Source organism: Oncorhynchus gorbuscha, unplaced genomic scaffold, assembly GCF_021184085.1.
Source record: "Oncorhynchus gorbuscha isolate QuinsamMale2020 ecotype Even-year unplaced genomic scaffold, OgorEven_v1.0 Un_scaffold_2979, whole genome shotgun sequence".
Taxonomy (NCBI): domain Eukaryota; kingdom Metazoa; phylum Chordata; class Actinopteri; order Salmoniformes; family Salmonidae; genus Oncorhynchus; species Oncorhynchus gorbuscha.
In genome coordinates, this window is record NW_025747349.1 from 8,503 (window position 1) to 26,138 (window position 17,636).

At 40.0% G+C, this 17,636-nt stretch overlaps 1 protein-coding gene across 6 annotated transcripts; it reads right to left on the minus strand.

The window, feature by feature from the left end:
• Positions 1 to 778: 778 nt before the first annotated feature.
• Positions 779 to 9,755, minus strand: LOC124027186 (SKI family transcriptional corepressor 1 homolog-B-like). 6 transcript variants are annotated; one of them, XM_046339653.1, is made up of 9 exons: positions 9,554 to 9,755; positions 6,650 to 8,396; positions 5,699 to 5,786; positions 5,511 to 5,609; positions 5,230 to 5,298; positions 4,004 to 4,078; positions 3,445 to 3,519; positions 2,698 to 2,763; positions 2,231 to 2,345 (listed from the first exon to the last, which is right to left on the minus strand). In XM_046339653.1, the coding sequence occupies exons 2-9, from the start codon at positions 8,384 to 8,386 to the stop codon at positions 2,251 to 2,253; spliced, it is 2,304 nt and encodes a 767-aa protein (XP_046195609.1). In that variant the 5' UTR covers positions 8,387 to 8,396; positions 9,554 to 9,755; the 3' UTR covers positions 2,231 to 2,250. The 6 variants fall into 6 exon arrangements, with proteins under 6 accessions (XP_046195610.1, XP_046195614.1, XP_046195609.1 ...); XM_046339652.1 differs by having other exon boundaries at positions 2,234 to 2,348; XM_046339654.1 differs by lacking the exon at positions 2,698 to 2,763 and having other exon boundaries at positions 779 to 2,348.
• Positions 9,756 to 17,636: the final 7,881 nt, after the last annotated feature.

Here is a 17,636-nt window from a genome sequence, read left to right on the forward strand (position 1 = left end):
ATCAATGTCACCATGTCAGTACTTCACTCAAATGTCAGTTGAACTTGTGAAGTTGTGTCGAGTCAAATGTTTAGTAGTTTGTGATAGTATGAGGCTTAACAAACCAGTAAGTATATAAATGATTATATCGATACTGTGTTGCTCATCTATACCATGTGCAACAGCAAAAAAAGGATCACATCACTTGTGTTCAATGCCATTCTCATGTGGACGGAACAGGAAAACTCTGGTCCGTAGACAACTTCTTCAGGATACCTTGTGTAAACATGTTACAATACACACACCAGTGGTTAGTATTCAAATGAAAAGGTGCCTTCACGTGGGGAGCAATTACTGTCAAAAAGATTAATATTCAACATGCATCACTGCCATTATGCGAGCATCTCTCTTACTCTCTTGTGCCTAGGGACAGAGGGCCATCTAAAGAGCATTTAATCAATAGCTATTAGGCTTCACATCAGAATAATTAGATTTCACTATTAAACAGGGCTATTCCCCTGACAGAATGTCGAACATAACTTGACTGGACTTCTGAGACAGCCCATGTATGGAATGAGTCGTTTGATATGAAAAAAATCAAATAAAGATGAAACAACCTGGATACTAAATTAATTTTAAATCAGGTTGTTATTCCTTAAATGTTCCAGCAGGTGTCAGTATCGTTCCTATTAAGAGACATTCATGAGACAAGGCAAAAATCGGATTCACTTTTTAATCGTATTTTACATTAATTTCTGATATAATACATACATGAGTCTTATTGGCCCTTAATGGGGTCACAACAACACTTTTTAAAGTTCATATGTATATCGTGGAAAAAAATAACCAACTGGCTTGGAATTGATTTAAAAAAAGATTGGTTACAGAAATCAACTGCACAACATGGAATTCAGTCACAAATGTCCGTTTCAAGTCTCTTTGCGTGGCGTCTTGATTTCCTTTAATCTCATCCCCACTCATAACTCTTGCCATGCACAAAGGATTGACATGACAAAATAAAGCCTACAAGACAGAATTAAATACACAACAAATAGGTTTGGTTTCTGTGCCTGTGGTTTATTTAATGTATGGTAGGGTTCTGACGATGATTCAAACCCTTTATTAAGTACAACAGAAGCTGGGTGTGTCTTGTAACCGAATGCTCAAATCATACGGAAGAAATATACCTTTTATAATGAATATACTGTACATGGTATCTATGTATGAATAAAAACAATCATAGTTGAGACTGAATGAACATTCTATACACTGTAAAAGACTAATCTGTTGTGTGACATTTTAGGCAAACGGAACCTTTTTAATTAGTTCAAGGTTGAAAGGTCATTGGTTACTTCGAAATAAGTGCTAGAATAAATGTTGGCGCCATTAGAACAGCGTTTCCCTTTCCATGTCCCGGTGACCCAAAGCGGTGTTTGTGTCCTAACACTCACACACTTGAGTCAACTAATCAACAATTCATCATCAACCCTTTGATTTGAATCAGGTGTGTTAGGGTTAGGACAAAAACCGAGAAAGGTCATCATCTTTGGATCCCCCTGGTCCAGCATTTGGGAAACGCCGCGTTAGAAGGAAGTGTATTCTATACATTAGATGCCTAACAGAGTTTACTTTATTTCTTAGTCCAGTGAGGTCCAGATCAGTAGTAATGTTGCCAATTTTTTAAAGTGCTTTACATCAATAATATACATTGTTTAATGTTTCAGATGGACAGAACAGATTAACGACTAACTTAAACACAAATAAATATATGTAAAAACACATACATAATGTGGTATAACAACCCAAGAATGCTAGGATTCGTGTTACTTATGAAATATCACATTATACAACTCATTGCACATCTCCACATATGTATATATATTTAATATATATATACACGGGATATATGAAGAGCAATGGATTATGATTCAAAGGGACTTGGTGAGTCCATATCAAGAGCTCTTTACAGCTTGATACCTGTCTATAAATACACCACATACAATGGACCAGTCGTTGGGTGTTGGTGTATCTTCAAGAGTTCTTTTCAATGGAAGGTCTTGTTCTCCTGACCTCCATAGCCACTTCTTCTGCGTTAAATAAATAGCGCTGGAGTGTGTTCACAAGTTGTGAATCCTTGGATGACTGGTGAGGGAGGGCAAAGGTAAAGAAGTTACGGGGAGAGACTGTGACTACTTGAGGTGGGTGTCTCTCTTTTTGGCTGCAGTGAGCTGTACTGGAGTCAGGGGGGGGGGGGGGGGGTCTTGTGGTCTATTATGGAGGCAGCAGAGGGGGTTTGAAAGTACAGGCTCCAGTACAATGGCGAGGGGTCAGCATCTTGCAGGAGAAATGGTGCAGGGCGTCATGAGCTTCTAGGGAGAAAGGGGATGTGTCACTTCAAACACTGGGCAGATGAAATGTCTTTGTTATTTTTCTATCCACACTGTGTTCTCTAGTCGTTCTTTCCTCTAAGTTCAGTCTACACGTCACAGTAGTTCTGCTCAATATCAAATGTGCTAGGAATTAGCATATCACAAGGACACACATGCCAGCGAAGAATAAAAAGTAGCACTTGCATAGGTACGGTTGTAATTTGACAACTACTACTAGTCATAATCAAAGTCCATTAGAAGGCCATGCTCTTGCCCAGCCAGCCACTGAATTCATTCCCAAATGGACTGAAACTGGATACATGTTCTGTTTTTGGACCATATAAATTACCTTTTAGCTTCTGTTGTATTGCATAACGCGCCTTTCTTTCTTGATCCAACTCGCTGCACAAAGTGTCTAAGCAAACAACACATAAATAATAAGAAAAGAAAACGCAATAATTGAGCTTCAAAGCGGTGGTTTGTAAACTTTGAAATGGATGACTGTAATTTATGTTGTTCACCCTCGGGTATTTTGAGTGACCTCTTAGTGTAGTTGAAGTGTGTATTTACACTACCGCGTTCCAGTAACTCTAGAACTAGTCTATCCGTGAAAGGGCGGCATCAGCTGTTGTCGTCTACTGTATGTAACTGATACGACGAGACGTAATGGTCTGCCTTTTACATTTTCCAGTGCGTGATTTAGGAGAAAATAACATTTACAAACAAAACACAGCGAAATCAATCTCTCTATGCTTTGATATTATTGCAGTTCATTCGACAATTTCCAGTCAAATTGCGAAAAATGTTGACAATTTGACAGGAATGATAAGCTATTATTTGTAGATTGTGGACACGCAGCCTAATTCTATAATGACCGAATTTATGCAAGTGTCACTTTCCCCTCTTCATTCTTGTGTGGTACAAGGAAGCAACAAAGTCAATAAGACTGTTCTTGTACACGCACGTTTTCATACTTTAGAACATAAATGCTATAACGATATGGGTCATTTCATTCAATTTAAGTCGGGACATATTATTTAATTTATTAAAACACTGACCATTTAGCATATTCCGATCATTTTTCCTGGAGACTCACCTCGGACAATATGAAGCTGTTGGACCATCTCTTCTCTGTAGGACAGTTCCCTCTTCATTTGGTCCTGAAAATTATCTGCATAGTGAGCAAGCAGACGGCTACTATTAACACAGTGCGCAAGTCCAAATAATAGAATTTAAGCCTAATGGGTTCTCAGCATTAATAAAGACCTCAATGTGTGGGAAACAGGAGCAGCTCTCGCTTTTGAAGCTAAACAATCATTTACTTCCATTTCAGCACCATGCCGCTGTCCACTAATGTTTGCTTCGTTGTAGTCAATATGTTCGCTGTATTTCTCTTTATGTTTAAACTCATTCTGAAACAGGCCAAGATGGTGGAAACGTGAATGACTTTAACTCTTAAAAAATAGAGTTACTTTTTTTTTTATACTTTAATAGGTCGAGTTGCGCCTGTTTCCCCTCATGTATGTCATAAGGTGAATGCACCAATTTGTAAGTCGCTCTGGATAAGAGCGTCTGCTAAATGACTTAAATGTAAATATTTCAGCTGCACGTCGACTCTGTGTATGTTTAAGCAGTAGGACAATAAAGCGTCCTACCTTTTAAACTTTGAAATTCGCGTTCCAACTTTTTTCTGAGCTCCACTTGTTCGACAAGCTGTTTCTGAAGTTCCTCTGCAAACCGAAGCGGTCATCACCATTATCATAATCGTCGTTGTAAAAAGGAAATAGACAAAGCAATAAATTCCAAATGTGGCTTTCAACATACTAACCCTATATATTGCAGACCTATCTTAGCCTGTTCAACAATTAAAGCATTTGATTTTGATTACAGGCCTTTATAGGCCTAATACAACACAGGCCTATGGGTAAAAACAACCACAATGTTTCCCTTGGTTTATTTCCCTATAGTATCGTAATAACTATTATCAGAAGGCCTATGGTTGGAACGCTAACAGTCGTTTAGCCTCACTGTGTCTCCAAGCATGGTATTGCTAAATAATTAGCTCCATCGCCTCGGGGTTAGAGGCTCGAGCGCCGCAGCTTAACGGCTGGGCTCGTTAAAATATTAATAGTGTAAAAACGATTTCGTGTTACAATAAGTAGAACAATTCCGTTTCTCATAATTTAACATTAGAGGAGGTTAACGAATGGAAAACAATTCAAACGTGACCGTGGAAACTTGTGTTAAGCTGTAGGCATAACATTTATTTAGAAAGCGATTAAAAAAAATAGATTATTAGACAGATCATAATAGGTATTATGTTGTTAGTACAGGACCTAGATATTAAAGGGGAAACCTCAGTCTAGCATATTAGACTGGTGATTCCACACGTCGTAGCCTACACAAGACCAACATGGAACATGGTGCTCATGTTCCATAAAAAGGCTTAGAATTAACAACACGAGGGTTTTTCGAATGTTGAAATAGGAGGCTTTGAGGAAGTAGAGATGCAAATAGAGCCGCGTTCACACGTGTTCGTTATGTTTAAAATATAACTATTTTAATTCAATGCTAAATATATATTTTTTTATTCCCAGAACCGAAAATTAGGCTATTATGTTTAGTGATTTCCACCTTGCTTTGTTCAATTTAAGATGAGATCTAATGACTAGAAACGAGGCGAGGCGAGGCGAGGCGAGGCGAGGCGAGGCGAGGCGAGGCGAGGCGAGGCGAGGCGAGGCGAGGCGAGCAGGCGAGGCGAGGCGAGGCGAGGCGAGGCGAGGCGAGGCGAGGCGAGGCGAGGCTACTTGTTGGTCGTTTTGCACGAGGCTAATCAATATAAACAAATGGAAATGATCATTGATAAAAATCAAATGATTACCTTTAGCCATGTTTTCGATATCTTTTTCCTGGATCCTACTGACGTCATGCTGACGTAATGCCCCATTGCCTGCAAGAGAAATATTAAAGATGGCATCAGCTCATTAATTCATCTAATTTACTCCATTTTCTGTTACTAATGATCATATTTGGAACAGTAAAAAGTTGAGAAACCCCTGGCTAACAATTTCGTTACATAAAATATAATACAATAGGCTATATTACCATGGTAGGCCTACTAAACTTGTACACACTTACACACACACACAGAGAGAGACTCACATGGTGGGCTTTCCTTTGCTTGGTCCTGATAGGTTCTCTGTGGAACGTCCTCTCTTGTAGGAGAACGTTGTTTGTGTGGGTCGGAAACATGGAGTACACCTGATAAAGACAGACAGTAATAAGCGACGTGTCTATTTGCATACAGAAACTATACCATGAATATGTACTATGCAAGATAATAGGCCTACCGTTCGATTGCAATGGGCTGCTATGTTTTGATCCAAACGTAGATGGACCGTTCAAAGGCATGTGTCCATCCTTTTCATGTGTGTACACCTGCAAAATTAACCAAAGCCATTATAGTCAATACAACTGCAATCATCTATAATTATCTTCATTTCACAAGCAATTCTTTGAACGGATATACCCACGTGACACGTCTCCAAGAGCGTCTGCTAAATGACTTAAATGTAAATGTAAAATAATTATAGGGAAGTAATTCAATTGTTGTCCACCTATCTAAATTGCAGTTTGACTGACATTAGGACGAGGCATGGGCAAAGGCCTAACCTTTTCCCAACACACTACAAGGCTCGCAGTAAACACTCCAAACAGAACCACTTCAATTATCTTTAGAACAAAAGACAAGGCACAGACCTAGGCTCCCACTCAGCGACCTTATTAAAACAAGCCTACTCAATTCTCAATCTCTTTAATATTGGGACGATGGTCTTTTTTGTAAATGTCATTGCCAAAATGTATTTTAACGAAAGATAATTTCCATATTTGTTCCAACCTGCCAATGTATGTGTAAACAGGCTCAGCCTTCTGTAATGTCAGGGTTTTCAACAGCACAATAAAACCCCATGCGAGAAGCCCTGGATATAGTTCATATAAGTGGCTGCTTTTTTTTCATTTGACCAAAATATGAAAATCCCTTGCAAAAACGCGTTGAAAACATCACATTAGCCTACTGTTTAGGCTTCAAACTGTTAAAAGCTGCCAGCCATATCAACATCCTTTAAGGCCTATGACCATTGGAACTTTAAACACAGCATGATGACCATACTTTATGCCCATGCACTTACAAGACCAAACATCACCCATTTTCATATGGGATCCAAATAAATCTCCGTGGATTGATGCCTAAATTAATTTACAAACATGTGCGTAAATATATTGAACATAAAAACACTTACTTCGTACACCGGTGTATCATGGCGCTCTGACACCTGTCCACCCTGCCTCTCGTCATCAGAGGACCCGGAGTGGGGATCTTCCGGTTGTGGTCCTGGACTTGTCCCCAACTCTCGACTATCTTCAGGCCCGGAATGGGCTGAGTTGAGGGGCGGGGGACTCTGACGGTCCTCCACTGACAGTTGGACTGACTCTTCATCCTCGTGTGCCCTGTTTGACTCCACGTCAACGTCTGGGTCGTCCACGCTATCCACATCCGGGGACATAGACCTATAGCTAGAACTTTCACTCACGAAATCTGGCGATAGGTAACCAGAGCGCACACCGCTGTACGTGTCCCTATTGCCGTATAGCTTTGCAATGCTTTCGGCGTCTTTCACCACAGGTCTGAACGCAGAGATGTAATTTATCTTCCGTGGAGTTGTGGGGAGTCCTTCCGTCGACCGGGCCTCATCCCCGGATTTATCCTCGTCGTTCCGGGTGGATTGTGAGCTGGAGCACCGTTCGCTGTCTTGAAAGCTATCCTTAGGTGTGTTTGCGCACCGGTCACTTTGATCCGATAACTCGAGGTCACTCTGTCTGACACTTAAGAGCTCTGTGGGTGGTTTGGGTGGTGACTGTTGATACGGTGGCATCGGCAGGCCACCTGCTGTTGGCCAAAACATCGGGAAAGAGGGATAAATACTGTCCTTTGCTCCTGGCCAAAAGACACCCGAAACGTTGGTTTTATTTGTCTCTCCCACTCCGTCGTCCTTCTTTTGACACAGTCCAAACGCAGGGAATCCATACGGGTGGGGGAAGAGCGGTGGCTGGATCTTTTGAAGCATCCCAAAGCTCTTACTGGGCACAGGGATAACCGGGTAGTTCCGGACGCCATTTGACAGACTGATGTTAGGCCTACCTCGGTCTTCGTCACAGCGCAACGTTTTATGGGGTACCTCGGGGGAACTTCTTTGAGTTGGGTTACTGGTGGAATGTGACTTCAAAGGAGAGGACATGGATGACCCACTCATAGGTAGCGTCCTCTTACGACTTCCCCCGTTGAACATCGCTTTAACATCCTCCCACGCGTGGGCAACATCATCCGACGAGCTTTTGTCTGTTAGTTTGAGATGGCGCCTCCACGAATTGAAGTTTGCTGCGTCTGGCTGTGTATACTTGGACTCGGGAGTGCGATGGGAGTGGAATATGAATTTATTCGGGGAAAAATACATGTTACAATATGTGCATTTAATGCACTTGGCCCTCGAGCTGTTATACCTGGCAGGTATGAAGCTACCTCTGCTTCCCCACGCGCATTCATGAGAGACATCAAAAGCGAAATTTTCCGGTAGCTTTGGTGGGTTGTGAGCACCAAGGAATGATTTACATAGCCTCTCCGCCTCCCGCTTAGTGATCATACCGCAGCGCCGCGAGGAGATTGGCATGGCGCCAGCGCGCCTCAGTATCTCGAGCTGGACGGGCGTGCACTGGACGCAGGTGATTCCAAGAGCAACGCGTCGGTTATGGATTTCGTTGTAACTGTAGTTCTTTAGCAATGTGTTGGATATCTGCGCCAAGCAAAGTCTTTCCTGGCCATCTATGACCAAAGACACGATGTGCACTCCATACAACGCGGTCTCGCTGACTTGGTTAGGCTTCAGGGAGATGGGGCTGGAGAAGGGCTGAACGTCCTGCTTGGAGCTGGGGGAAGAGCTGGAGTCTCGTCCCGCTGGTTGTTGATTGGGTATCGACTCCATTCCTGGAAGTCTGAAAATAAAAACAAATATTTTAGGGTAGCCTATTGCACTACCATATAGGCCTACAGCTGGCATAACACCTGTTAAAAAATGCACTAGCCCTAAATAGTTTGCAATTCATTCCAAATCAACAAATAAATAAATAAAGACCATGAAATAGCTTTGTAATTAATCTTACCAATAGGCCTACGCACGCACATTCTGTGCAATATTAACAATAACATGGTCAAGGTCTTAAAAGTAACGCGGAAGATCAGTGTTATTATATACTAATAACTATGCATTATTATTATTATTATTATTATTACATACTTAGTGTTATTATAGAACAATCAAAAACATTTTCAACCCAGCATTATTCACAAAAGTCAAGGATTAGTTAGTTATTCGTTTTTGGTGACCCAGTTCTAAATAAATAGATAAATAATAGCCTAATAAATAAAATTTAATATAAACGTTCCATTTTATACGAGCATGTTTAGTATAGGTATATTAATATTAAGTGTCTAAACCATCCGAAAGCAATTTTTTTTTAACATGACCTATTAGATTGTATTTTTTTGTAGGACGATGCCAACTAAGGCTATCCATGATCAGTTAGTTGTTTATTGACGGGACCTTTTCCTGTCGTCTTTAAATCGGCTCAGAGGCGAGGGTGATTACTTAAGAACTACATAAGATCCTTACACGCAAAAGAGCAGAAGGAAAATACACTCTGAGCTGCGCCAATGCGCTTACCAGAGAGGAAAAAGAACAGCTAAGCTGCTTTCTTGGTAATTACACGGGTTAAATTGTACGTATTTGATCTGTTAATAAAAGACTAGCCATATATATAATTAAAACATCGCATGCGTGTCTCCCTAGATTAACGTTAGTACAACGCCTTATAGACCTACAATAAAATATTAAAATAGACTTTTACAAAAGGCAAATATTTCCCTCACATTTAGCATCTCACATCGGTCCCATTTTGGGGGGTTTTGCGCAACGGTTGTAAATATATATTCTATAAGTCTTCCGAAAATAATATATTAAATTGGAAAATAAATTAAAGGTAACACTTACGAAAAACATGTAAAATATGAAACTGTTGTGACTGGTGATGAGACATTAAAATGTCAATAGAAAATACACAAGACAACGAATTGAAAAGAGTAAGATCCTTACCTTTCTTTCTGGAAAAGAGCACAGTACTCCTAGGCTTAGGAAACAACTTTTCATCAAAAAGTTGAACAAAAATCACCGACACAAGCAGAGGTCTAGTCCGAGATTAAATATACTGTTGCTGGACCAAGCGTTCAGACTAGCCAAATCTCTCTCTGAAGTGTTTCTGTTTCTGGCTCAGTACAGTGAACGGACTTCCATCCTCTTCGACTCTCACCGGCTGAGTGGCGCACGAGAGAGTGACCGCATGGCAGTCCTAGAGCCTTCGCCACTCCTCAAGACAGCAGTCGACGTTCCTCACTGAAGAAGTGACCGCTAAACTAATGGATGGCAAGGCACACCCACTTAGCGTTCCTTCTCTTTAACTATATTATCTCCTGGACAATGAAGGAACAACAGCCACGAGGCTGTTACTTGATCCATTTAAACTTTACTCAGTGGATCTTTCATAGAAGTGCGGAAAAAAATATAAAGAGAAAGATAGCTGGATATATATTGCATTAACATGGTGTGCTAAGTAGTAAGGTGCATTTGATAGATTGACACTATGTTGACACAATTAACGACCAACGATATTTTAATAGTAGACAAATAATTATAATTTGATGGGTGCATTTATTTGTCCCATTTCACACATGTAGGTACAAGTGTGTATTATACCCATATGCTAATTGGAAATGTTTTTATGATTTATTTATTTTTTGCACAACTCTTCATCGGAGAGTAACTGCCCCTACCAAATGCCAATGAAGGCCTATAGACTATTTCCAGTATTAACAAACGAGCAAATTTAGGACCAAACTGAATATGAAATCGAAGGCAACAAAATGGCTGAATGTATCATTTATCAAGTTACACGACCATCTGTTTTGCTTCTCGTGGACACGCAAATCAATTCCAGCCCTTCTGGTAAAGACGCAATGAATTTTAAGGCTCGTGTGCTTTTGTTCGAATGTCAAACAATTGGACACGTTTTAAATCACATACTGTGCATTCTTAGATTCTGCATTGAAAATGGACCGAATCCTAGATGAGCGGATAACTTGCCTCGGGCGGGACTGTCATATGCTGCTGCACCCCCCCTCTCTCTCTCAATACCCACCACCCACGAACCAAACTGTCAGTAAATGAAGGAAATTTGTTGAGCACACAGGACACGGTGCGAGCAGATTGCGTCTACAAACAGAGTGATATATTAGAGCAATAGGCTGAGGTTAGTGTTGAAACCCAATACTGTAAGACCATATTAACTATTCATAACCTGATCGATGCCCCTCAGTTAACCCCAGTAAGCCTTGTGCTGAGGTATCAATAGCTTGCCGGGGCATAAAGTTCAAGGAACGGCATGCAAACTTTTCTTTTTAGTTTAAAATAACATTTAAACTATTTGCACACGTAGGCCTAAATACACGGGTTGAACAACATTTGGGTCAGTCTGAATGACAAGAGGTTTACGTTTTGTTTGAATTGTTGTATTTTAAAAATACGTTTTTCCATTTTATTTTATTTTATTGTTTTAAGGACGTACTAAAATTACCATTTGTTTGTTATTTTAAAATGCACATGTAGCCTGGATGCCTATAGCCTATATTCCTAACATTGTCTGTACTAAATGGACACTGATTAAAATGTAATTAATCAAACTGTCCGGGCCAAAATGTGAACAATTACCACAATCAAATAGGAGTTAATAACGTCCACAAACGCCCTCCAGCCAACTATTGCTAAGCAGACACCATTAAAGTAGAACATCTATGCCCTTTAAACCTAGCATAAATTAGCCTATACATAATATGTTTCCATTGACAACTAGAATTTACATTATGGATAAGATAGCTGCATATATAGTTTACCTAGGTCAAGATGAACTGACAAAACAGTTATGCGCCAGATGTTTTGGGATTGACACCCTCTGTCTCGTAAAATAGATATCACGACCTTAAACATCTATGGTTTCTTTATTAAAAAACAATGTCAAAATAAACTATATCTATGTAGGCCTATTAAATAGCCATTCAAAACATTATACTGAGCATATGGGCAATAATTCGTCTTTTCATAAATTTGGACTCAAATGTTTACAATCATTATTATGCTGATGAATATGAAAATTATTTCGAAAGTTGGACTTCGTCTTCCCTGCAATGCACACGCACCATAGTCCGACAGCGAGAAAGACCGTCAGTTTGGCTCTCTGCAATATTGATAGAAAAGGAAACCTAAGCCCGACCCGGTCCCGTCGTGTCGTCTTTCACAATCAAAAGGCTTTCCTGCAGCCCAACAATAATTACAATTTTATACTGTAATTATTCCTATGTTTTTAATTATTTAGTCCACCGACTGAATACGCCATTGTCACCGCTTATTCCGGGAGAAACGTGAGCTCACGTGGCTCACAACGCTCATTAAAGGCGGGAGTTCAGCGCCGGGATAGAGCACGAGAGCAGCGCTTTTAATTAGCCGATTCAGCGGTCATTTTAGGCGAGCCCTTTATTACTGTTGGATACACATCAATGAGATCTTTTTTTCGAAGAGTAAATTACCTTGAGACTCATTTATATGCATTCAATTGTTTAAACAAACCGACGCTACAATATCAATGCGTTCCGTGTTTAAGTCAGTATAATTCCTATCTCTGTAGAGGTGAACGTAATGTATTATGTAATACATGGTTAGATTGGATATTGACAGGTGACATTATTTCTTCTATCACTTCAATAACATGAACTTTGTCTACAACATAAGAGTAGGCTACACCAAGTAGCCTGTATTCCAGTTTAGATGCATCATTGGAAAGTTTTTTTCTTCATAAACCAATATGACCAAAATAAACTTAAATCCCAAATTTTGCCACAGCAAATGGCAGACATGGTAACAACCTACACTAAAATGATAGTAAATAATGAATTCGGATGTGAGATGCATATAGTGACATGGCTACTATATTTGGCTACTCTTAGACCAGAGTAGGCTACTATTTGGCTACTCTTAGACCAGAGCTAGGCTACTATTTGGCTACTATTAGACCAGAGCTAGGCTACTATTTGGCTACTATTAGACCAGAGCTAGGCTACTATTTGGCTACTATTAGACCAGAGCTAGGCTACTATTTGGCTACTCTTAGACCAGAGCTAGGCTACTATTTGGCTATTAGACCAGAGCTAGGCTACTATTTGGCTACTATTAGACCAGAGCTAGGCTACTATTTGGCTACTATTAGACCAGAGCTAGGCTACTATTTGGCTACTATTAGACCAGAGCTAGGCTACTATTTGGCTACTATTAGACCAGAGCTAGGCTACTATTTGGCTACTATTAGACCAGAGCTAGGCTACTATTAGGCCAGAGCTAGGCTACTATTTGGCTACTCTTAGACCAGAGCTAGGCTACTATTTGGCTACTATTAGACCAGAGCTAGGCTACTATTTGCACTCTATCATATATTGAAGCAGCCAACAACAGATAATACACAGAGGAGTAGGGTGAAAGAGGCTTCGCCTATACCAGTATATGAATGAAGGCATTATTAACACGTAGCATCTCTCCTCGCGCTCTACGGCCGGTTCAGAGAGTGCCGATAGACAAATTGGGGGTGAGATATCTTCAGAGTGGTGCTACTCCATCCATGTTTTTAGTGCTAACCCGAAAAGGGACCACACACACGTATATTTGACAACTTGGTTAAATGTAACATGAATTAATCTGAATAAACTATAATTCCATTAAAGTGATATATATATATATATATGCCGATGAATTAGAGGTCGCTGCTAAACCACGACCACAATGTAGCCTACGAAATAGGTATATCTAGGCAACATATGGCAATCTAAGCGTTGATCAATGTTATATTTTGACTAACATAGGCTGGTCCAATTTACACTCTGCTAAGCTTGGAGTGAATCAGAATAAAAACACATAGGCTCATTGTCTATTAATGCAAACGAGACATAGGTTCCAGTTTACTTACTGATACTACAGTTCTTACTGACACTAGTTAAATGTTTTCTGATTGTCTATGTACATACACTGAACGAACTCTTATTTCAATCAAATCTACTTCTAGAGGCATTTAAAAAATAATAAATAAAAGTAGGCTATATTAAACATTTCATTCAAGGTAAATCCGTCCTTTAGGTAAAAAGCCTTCATGGCTTTAAAGCAAGTTCCAAGTGGAAAAGATTGTCACATAAATCAAATGTGCCTAATTCAGGAGAAGTTTAATAACAGAAACGATCGAGAGCGAATGTTCTATAATTAACAGTTGTATCAGCACCCTATAAAACCGTGACCCCTATACATTCCATTTTAGAAGCCAATCAATCCGTTTCTTACATATTGATCTCCTTGTGCTGATAGGCTACACTTAAATGGGCTCCCCGAGTCCTTTTGGTTTCAAGTGAAAAGAGCATTTCGATTACACTTTTTATTGGGAAAAGATTGCTCAAGAGGAACGCGTTGACTCGAAAATTAAACGGTGACATTTTAATTACTGGACATTGATAAAGGGTTCTGGGTAATGGCGGAGCACAGCGCCGACGCCTATTGTCTGACCTGATGTGCTAATCAACTTGGACTGCTCTGTAAAAAGGTCACCAGGCGATACAATAAGGGCGCGTGCCTCGGTGGCAAATGGGAATATTAAGGCCCGGGATTGAGTAAAATGGAGACGCATCTCCAAACAAAACCCGGTCAATATCCCAACGGGGATGTTGATGGTAAAACGAGATTGAGCATCCACGTTTTCATCAGACAATAGGTCACATTTAACATCGCTATACATCATGTTTTACTCTTTCCATTTGGTACACAATTTGCATGGTATCAAATGTTCATTTCGAAGACTTTGTATCAATTTCCAAACAAGCCTAAAAAAGGTAGGCTGTTTGTCAAATTGATTATCTGCATGGGTGCATTTGAATTCACACAAAATGGATAATCATCAGAGCAGAGAGAGGGAGTGGATAGAGTCACTTGAGACCTCATCAGTTGTGACCAACTCTACTAACAATCTATTACTGCACCGAAATCCCACTTTTATGCTGCGAAAAAAACAAACATGATTGGGTTGGATACTTACAGTACATAGTCTACTTACTTACTTGTGCCTTTGTGGTGGGGGGGCTTGAGTTCCTTAAAGACCCTGAGAACTATCCTGGGGGGTGAGGAGGGGGCCCTGGTAACAAGATGGTTGGTTGGATGTGGTTCTTTCTAATGATCCCACCATGTACTAACTAGACCATGGGTTCTCAAACTTTTTTGGCTTCTTGACCCACCAATGACATTGTCTTTTGTGACCCAGGCGCAAAAATATACAGCCTAAAAAATATAATTTTGGCAGTGAAGAGAATTGCAAATTTCCTGCAATTCTACCCATTTAGCCATGGGAGCTGAAAAAAAATGTTGCAGTTTTAAAGCCACATTTCTGGGGGGGCAATTCTATACATTTCGCCTTGGAGCTGAGAGAACATTTAGCAGTTACACTAATATCCTGCAATTCTATAATAATATAATAATATATGCCATTTAGCAGACGCTTTTATCCAAAGCGACTTACAGTCATGTGTGCATACATTCTACGTATGGGTGATTTTGACATGGCTAATGCTCTGTTCTTATGCTCAAACATAACAAAATCAATGGCGATTGTCTAGCTTTTATTTTGTTGATTGTAAAGTTCTCAAAGGCCATAGGCTATAATTTAAAATATATAGTCCATGACCTTTTCTGCATACTTTCTAGTTGGTTTTAGTGGTATACATTTATACTTAGAAGAATGTTTTATCACAAAAATGTATTTGTGGAATGCACAAAAAAAATGTCATTCCACACCCCACCTGGACCCCTGCCTCGACCCAAAGTGGGTCCTGACCCACAGTTTGGGAACCACTGAGCTAGATTGTAATTATTGACAATATGTGAACACATTCTTGTGGACTTATGTTGTAATGGGCATGAAGATGATGAAGTTTATAAGTGGCTAGCTAACAGCTAGCTTGAGTCTCCACACACCTGGTTTCCCTGGTCGAACGTGGTTTAACGTGTCAAGAACAATACCCCTTTGCAGGGCAGTACTACTAATATTCTTAGTACAACAGGTACAGCCCAAAACCAGCAGAGGGGATGGCAAAACTACTCTGCCAACGTTGTGTCTTTGCAGGCAAAGACGCCCTGCCCTCACTTCAGGTTGTGCTCAACCGTTTCACTTTTTTTTTTTTTATTGCCATTTTCACCCAAGGGCATCTGTCTCAACCTGGTGCAACAACAAAAAACTGGCCCTTAGTAGTCTTGAAATGCCCAGGGTTAAACATCTGACTCAGAGGGGAAAATACATCAACTTTTGTTTTATCCTGGAGTCACCCTGAGATGTGAACTCATTCTGAGGTTTAGATTTACAGAAAAAGAAGAAAACATCTAGCATTTCTAAATAAAAACCCAAACTGAAATACAGACGGAACATTAAAGGACTATAATAAGGTCATCTTACAAAGAAAACACAACTAAATTGTTATTATCAAAATTGAATCACTTTAATCCATGTCTCATTCATCAATTAATCCAGTTCACGAACCAATTCAAACTCAAAAGGCATCCAATTTGCTACAGCTAGTTTTGACATAGAATACTTTTCATGGTCATGGGTGACTGGGTACAGGTTATATTTTAAAACGCTCATGGTTATTGCAACAACACTGGGCAATCTTTCAGTGAAGAGAGAATACATTATTGGTCGTAGAAATACAAGGACATTTAAGATTTTTTGTTATTGTTGATGCGGTTATAATATTGCACTTTCTTCCCTGATCAAATGAATGAATGGTGATTTACAATATCACATTGCACATTAAACCATTAAACCATTGCATAACTCAGACTGTGTGTTCTCAGAAGGCCACTTAAATCACATTACGGCAAAGTCTGAGACAACTGTGTGAAAGGTTGTCACTACAGTGTCTGACAGTCTCTGCATACCAGATAGCTTTAAAAACAATCTGGGTCCGTATGTGTCAAGCGTCTCAGAGTAGGAGTGCTGATCTGGGATCAGCCCCCCCCCCCCCCCCAGTCCATGTAATCTTACCGTTGGGATCTAAAGACAGAACAGGTTCTAAATCAGCACTCCTTTTCTGAGACACTTAATACAGAACCATCCATTAAAGCACTGGAGAGTGCTGCCAAACCCCTCATTGATGGGAATCATTTGGAGAACAAAGTGAAGCAAATGTTTCCAGTGTACCATGTCAAATAAAACAGGAGTAAAAGCTGATTGTGCTGAACTGTGAATGACTCCTTTAACTGATTTCTCTTTAAATATAATCCCCCCCACTGTTACTGTTAACCCATACTCCAGGCAACTCGTATAGCACACACACACACACACACACACACACACACACACACACACACACACACACACACACACACACACACACACACACACACACACACACACACACACACACACACACACACACACACACACACACACACACACACACACACACACAACTGGTCCAGGTTTCTCTATTGAAATATTCATTAAGAAAATGCAATACCGTCTGCACCAAGCAACCTAGGCATTAAAGTGGAAGTGACAGCATTTGAGCAACATGAAATCTTAAAGTCCTGTTTATATACACCCCCAGGAACAATTACACATTTTATATATATATATATATATATATTTGACATTTTCTGACAAGCGAGCACTTAGATATGGTCCTTTTCACATTTGTATAGAATGTTTGGAAATGACGTAGAGTAAGGCATTTGTGAAAATTCTATAGCAATATAGAGTGGGAAAGCGTCTGTGTGTTTGGACAATGAGTAGACACTGCAGTAAATAAAACCTATTAAAAACATCTGTCTTGTCCAGGACCGGAGTCCACACAGACTGGGTGCGCCAATCAGAGCTACAGTAGGCCTTTATGCAAATAAGCAATTTGTCACAGGGCCCTGCCATCATTTACTTTGAACGGGACTGTGTGTTTACAGGCAGGAGCAACAGCGACTTTAGCTCATTAGAACGCATTCTCCAAAAGACACAAAATACACCTGAACTTATTTCTGCAAATAAATGTGTGAATAC

What these genes read in the sequence shown, in the direction of transcription:
- LOC124027186 (XM_046339652.1), bottom strand. Translation starts at nt 8,386, where the DNA reads ATGGAGTCGATACCCAATCAACAACCAGCGGGACGAGACTCCAGCTCT. An exon ending in ATGATACACCGGTGTACGAA is followed by an intron (nt 5,787 to 6,649) that starts GTAAGTGTTTTT and finishes TTAATTTTGCAG; the next exon opens with GTGTACACACATGAAAAGGA. An exon ending in ACAGCTTCATATTGTCCGAG is followed by an intron (nt 2,764 to 3,444) that starts GTGAGTCTCCAG and finishes TTGTTTGCTTAG; the next exon opens with ACACTTTGTGCAGCGAGTTG.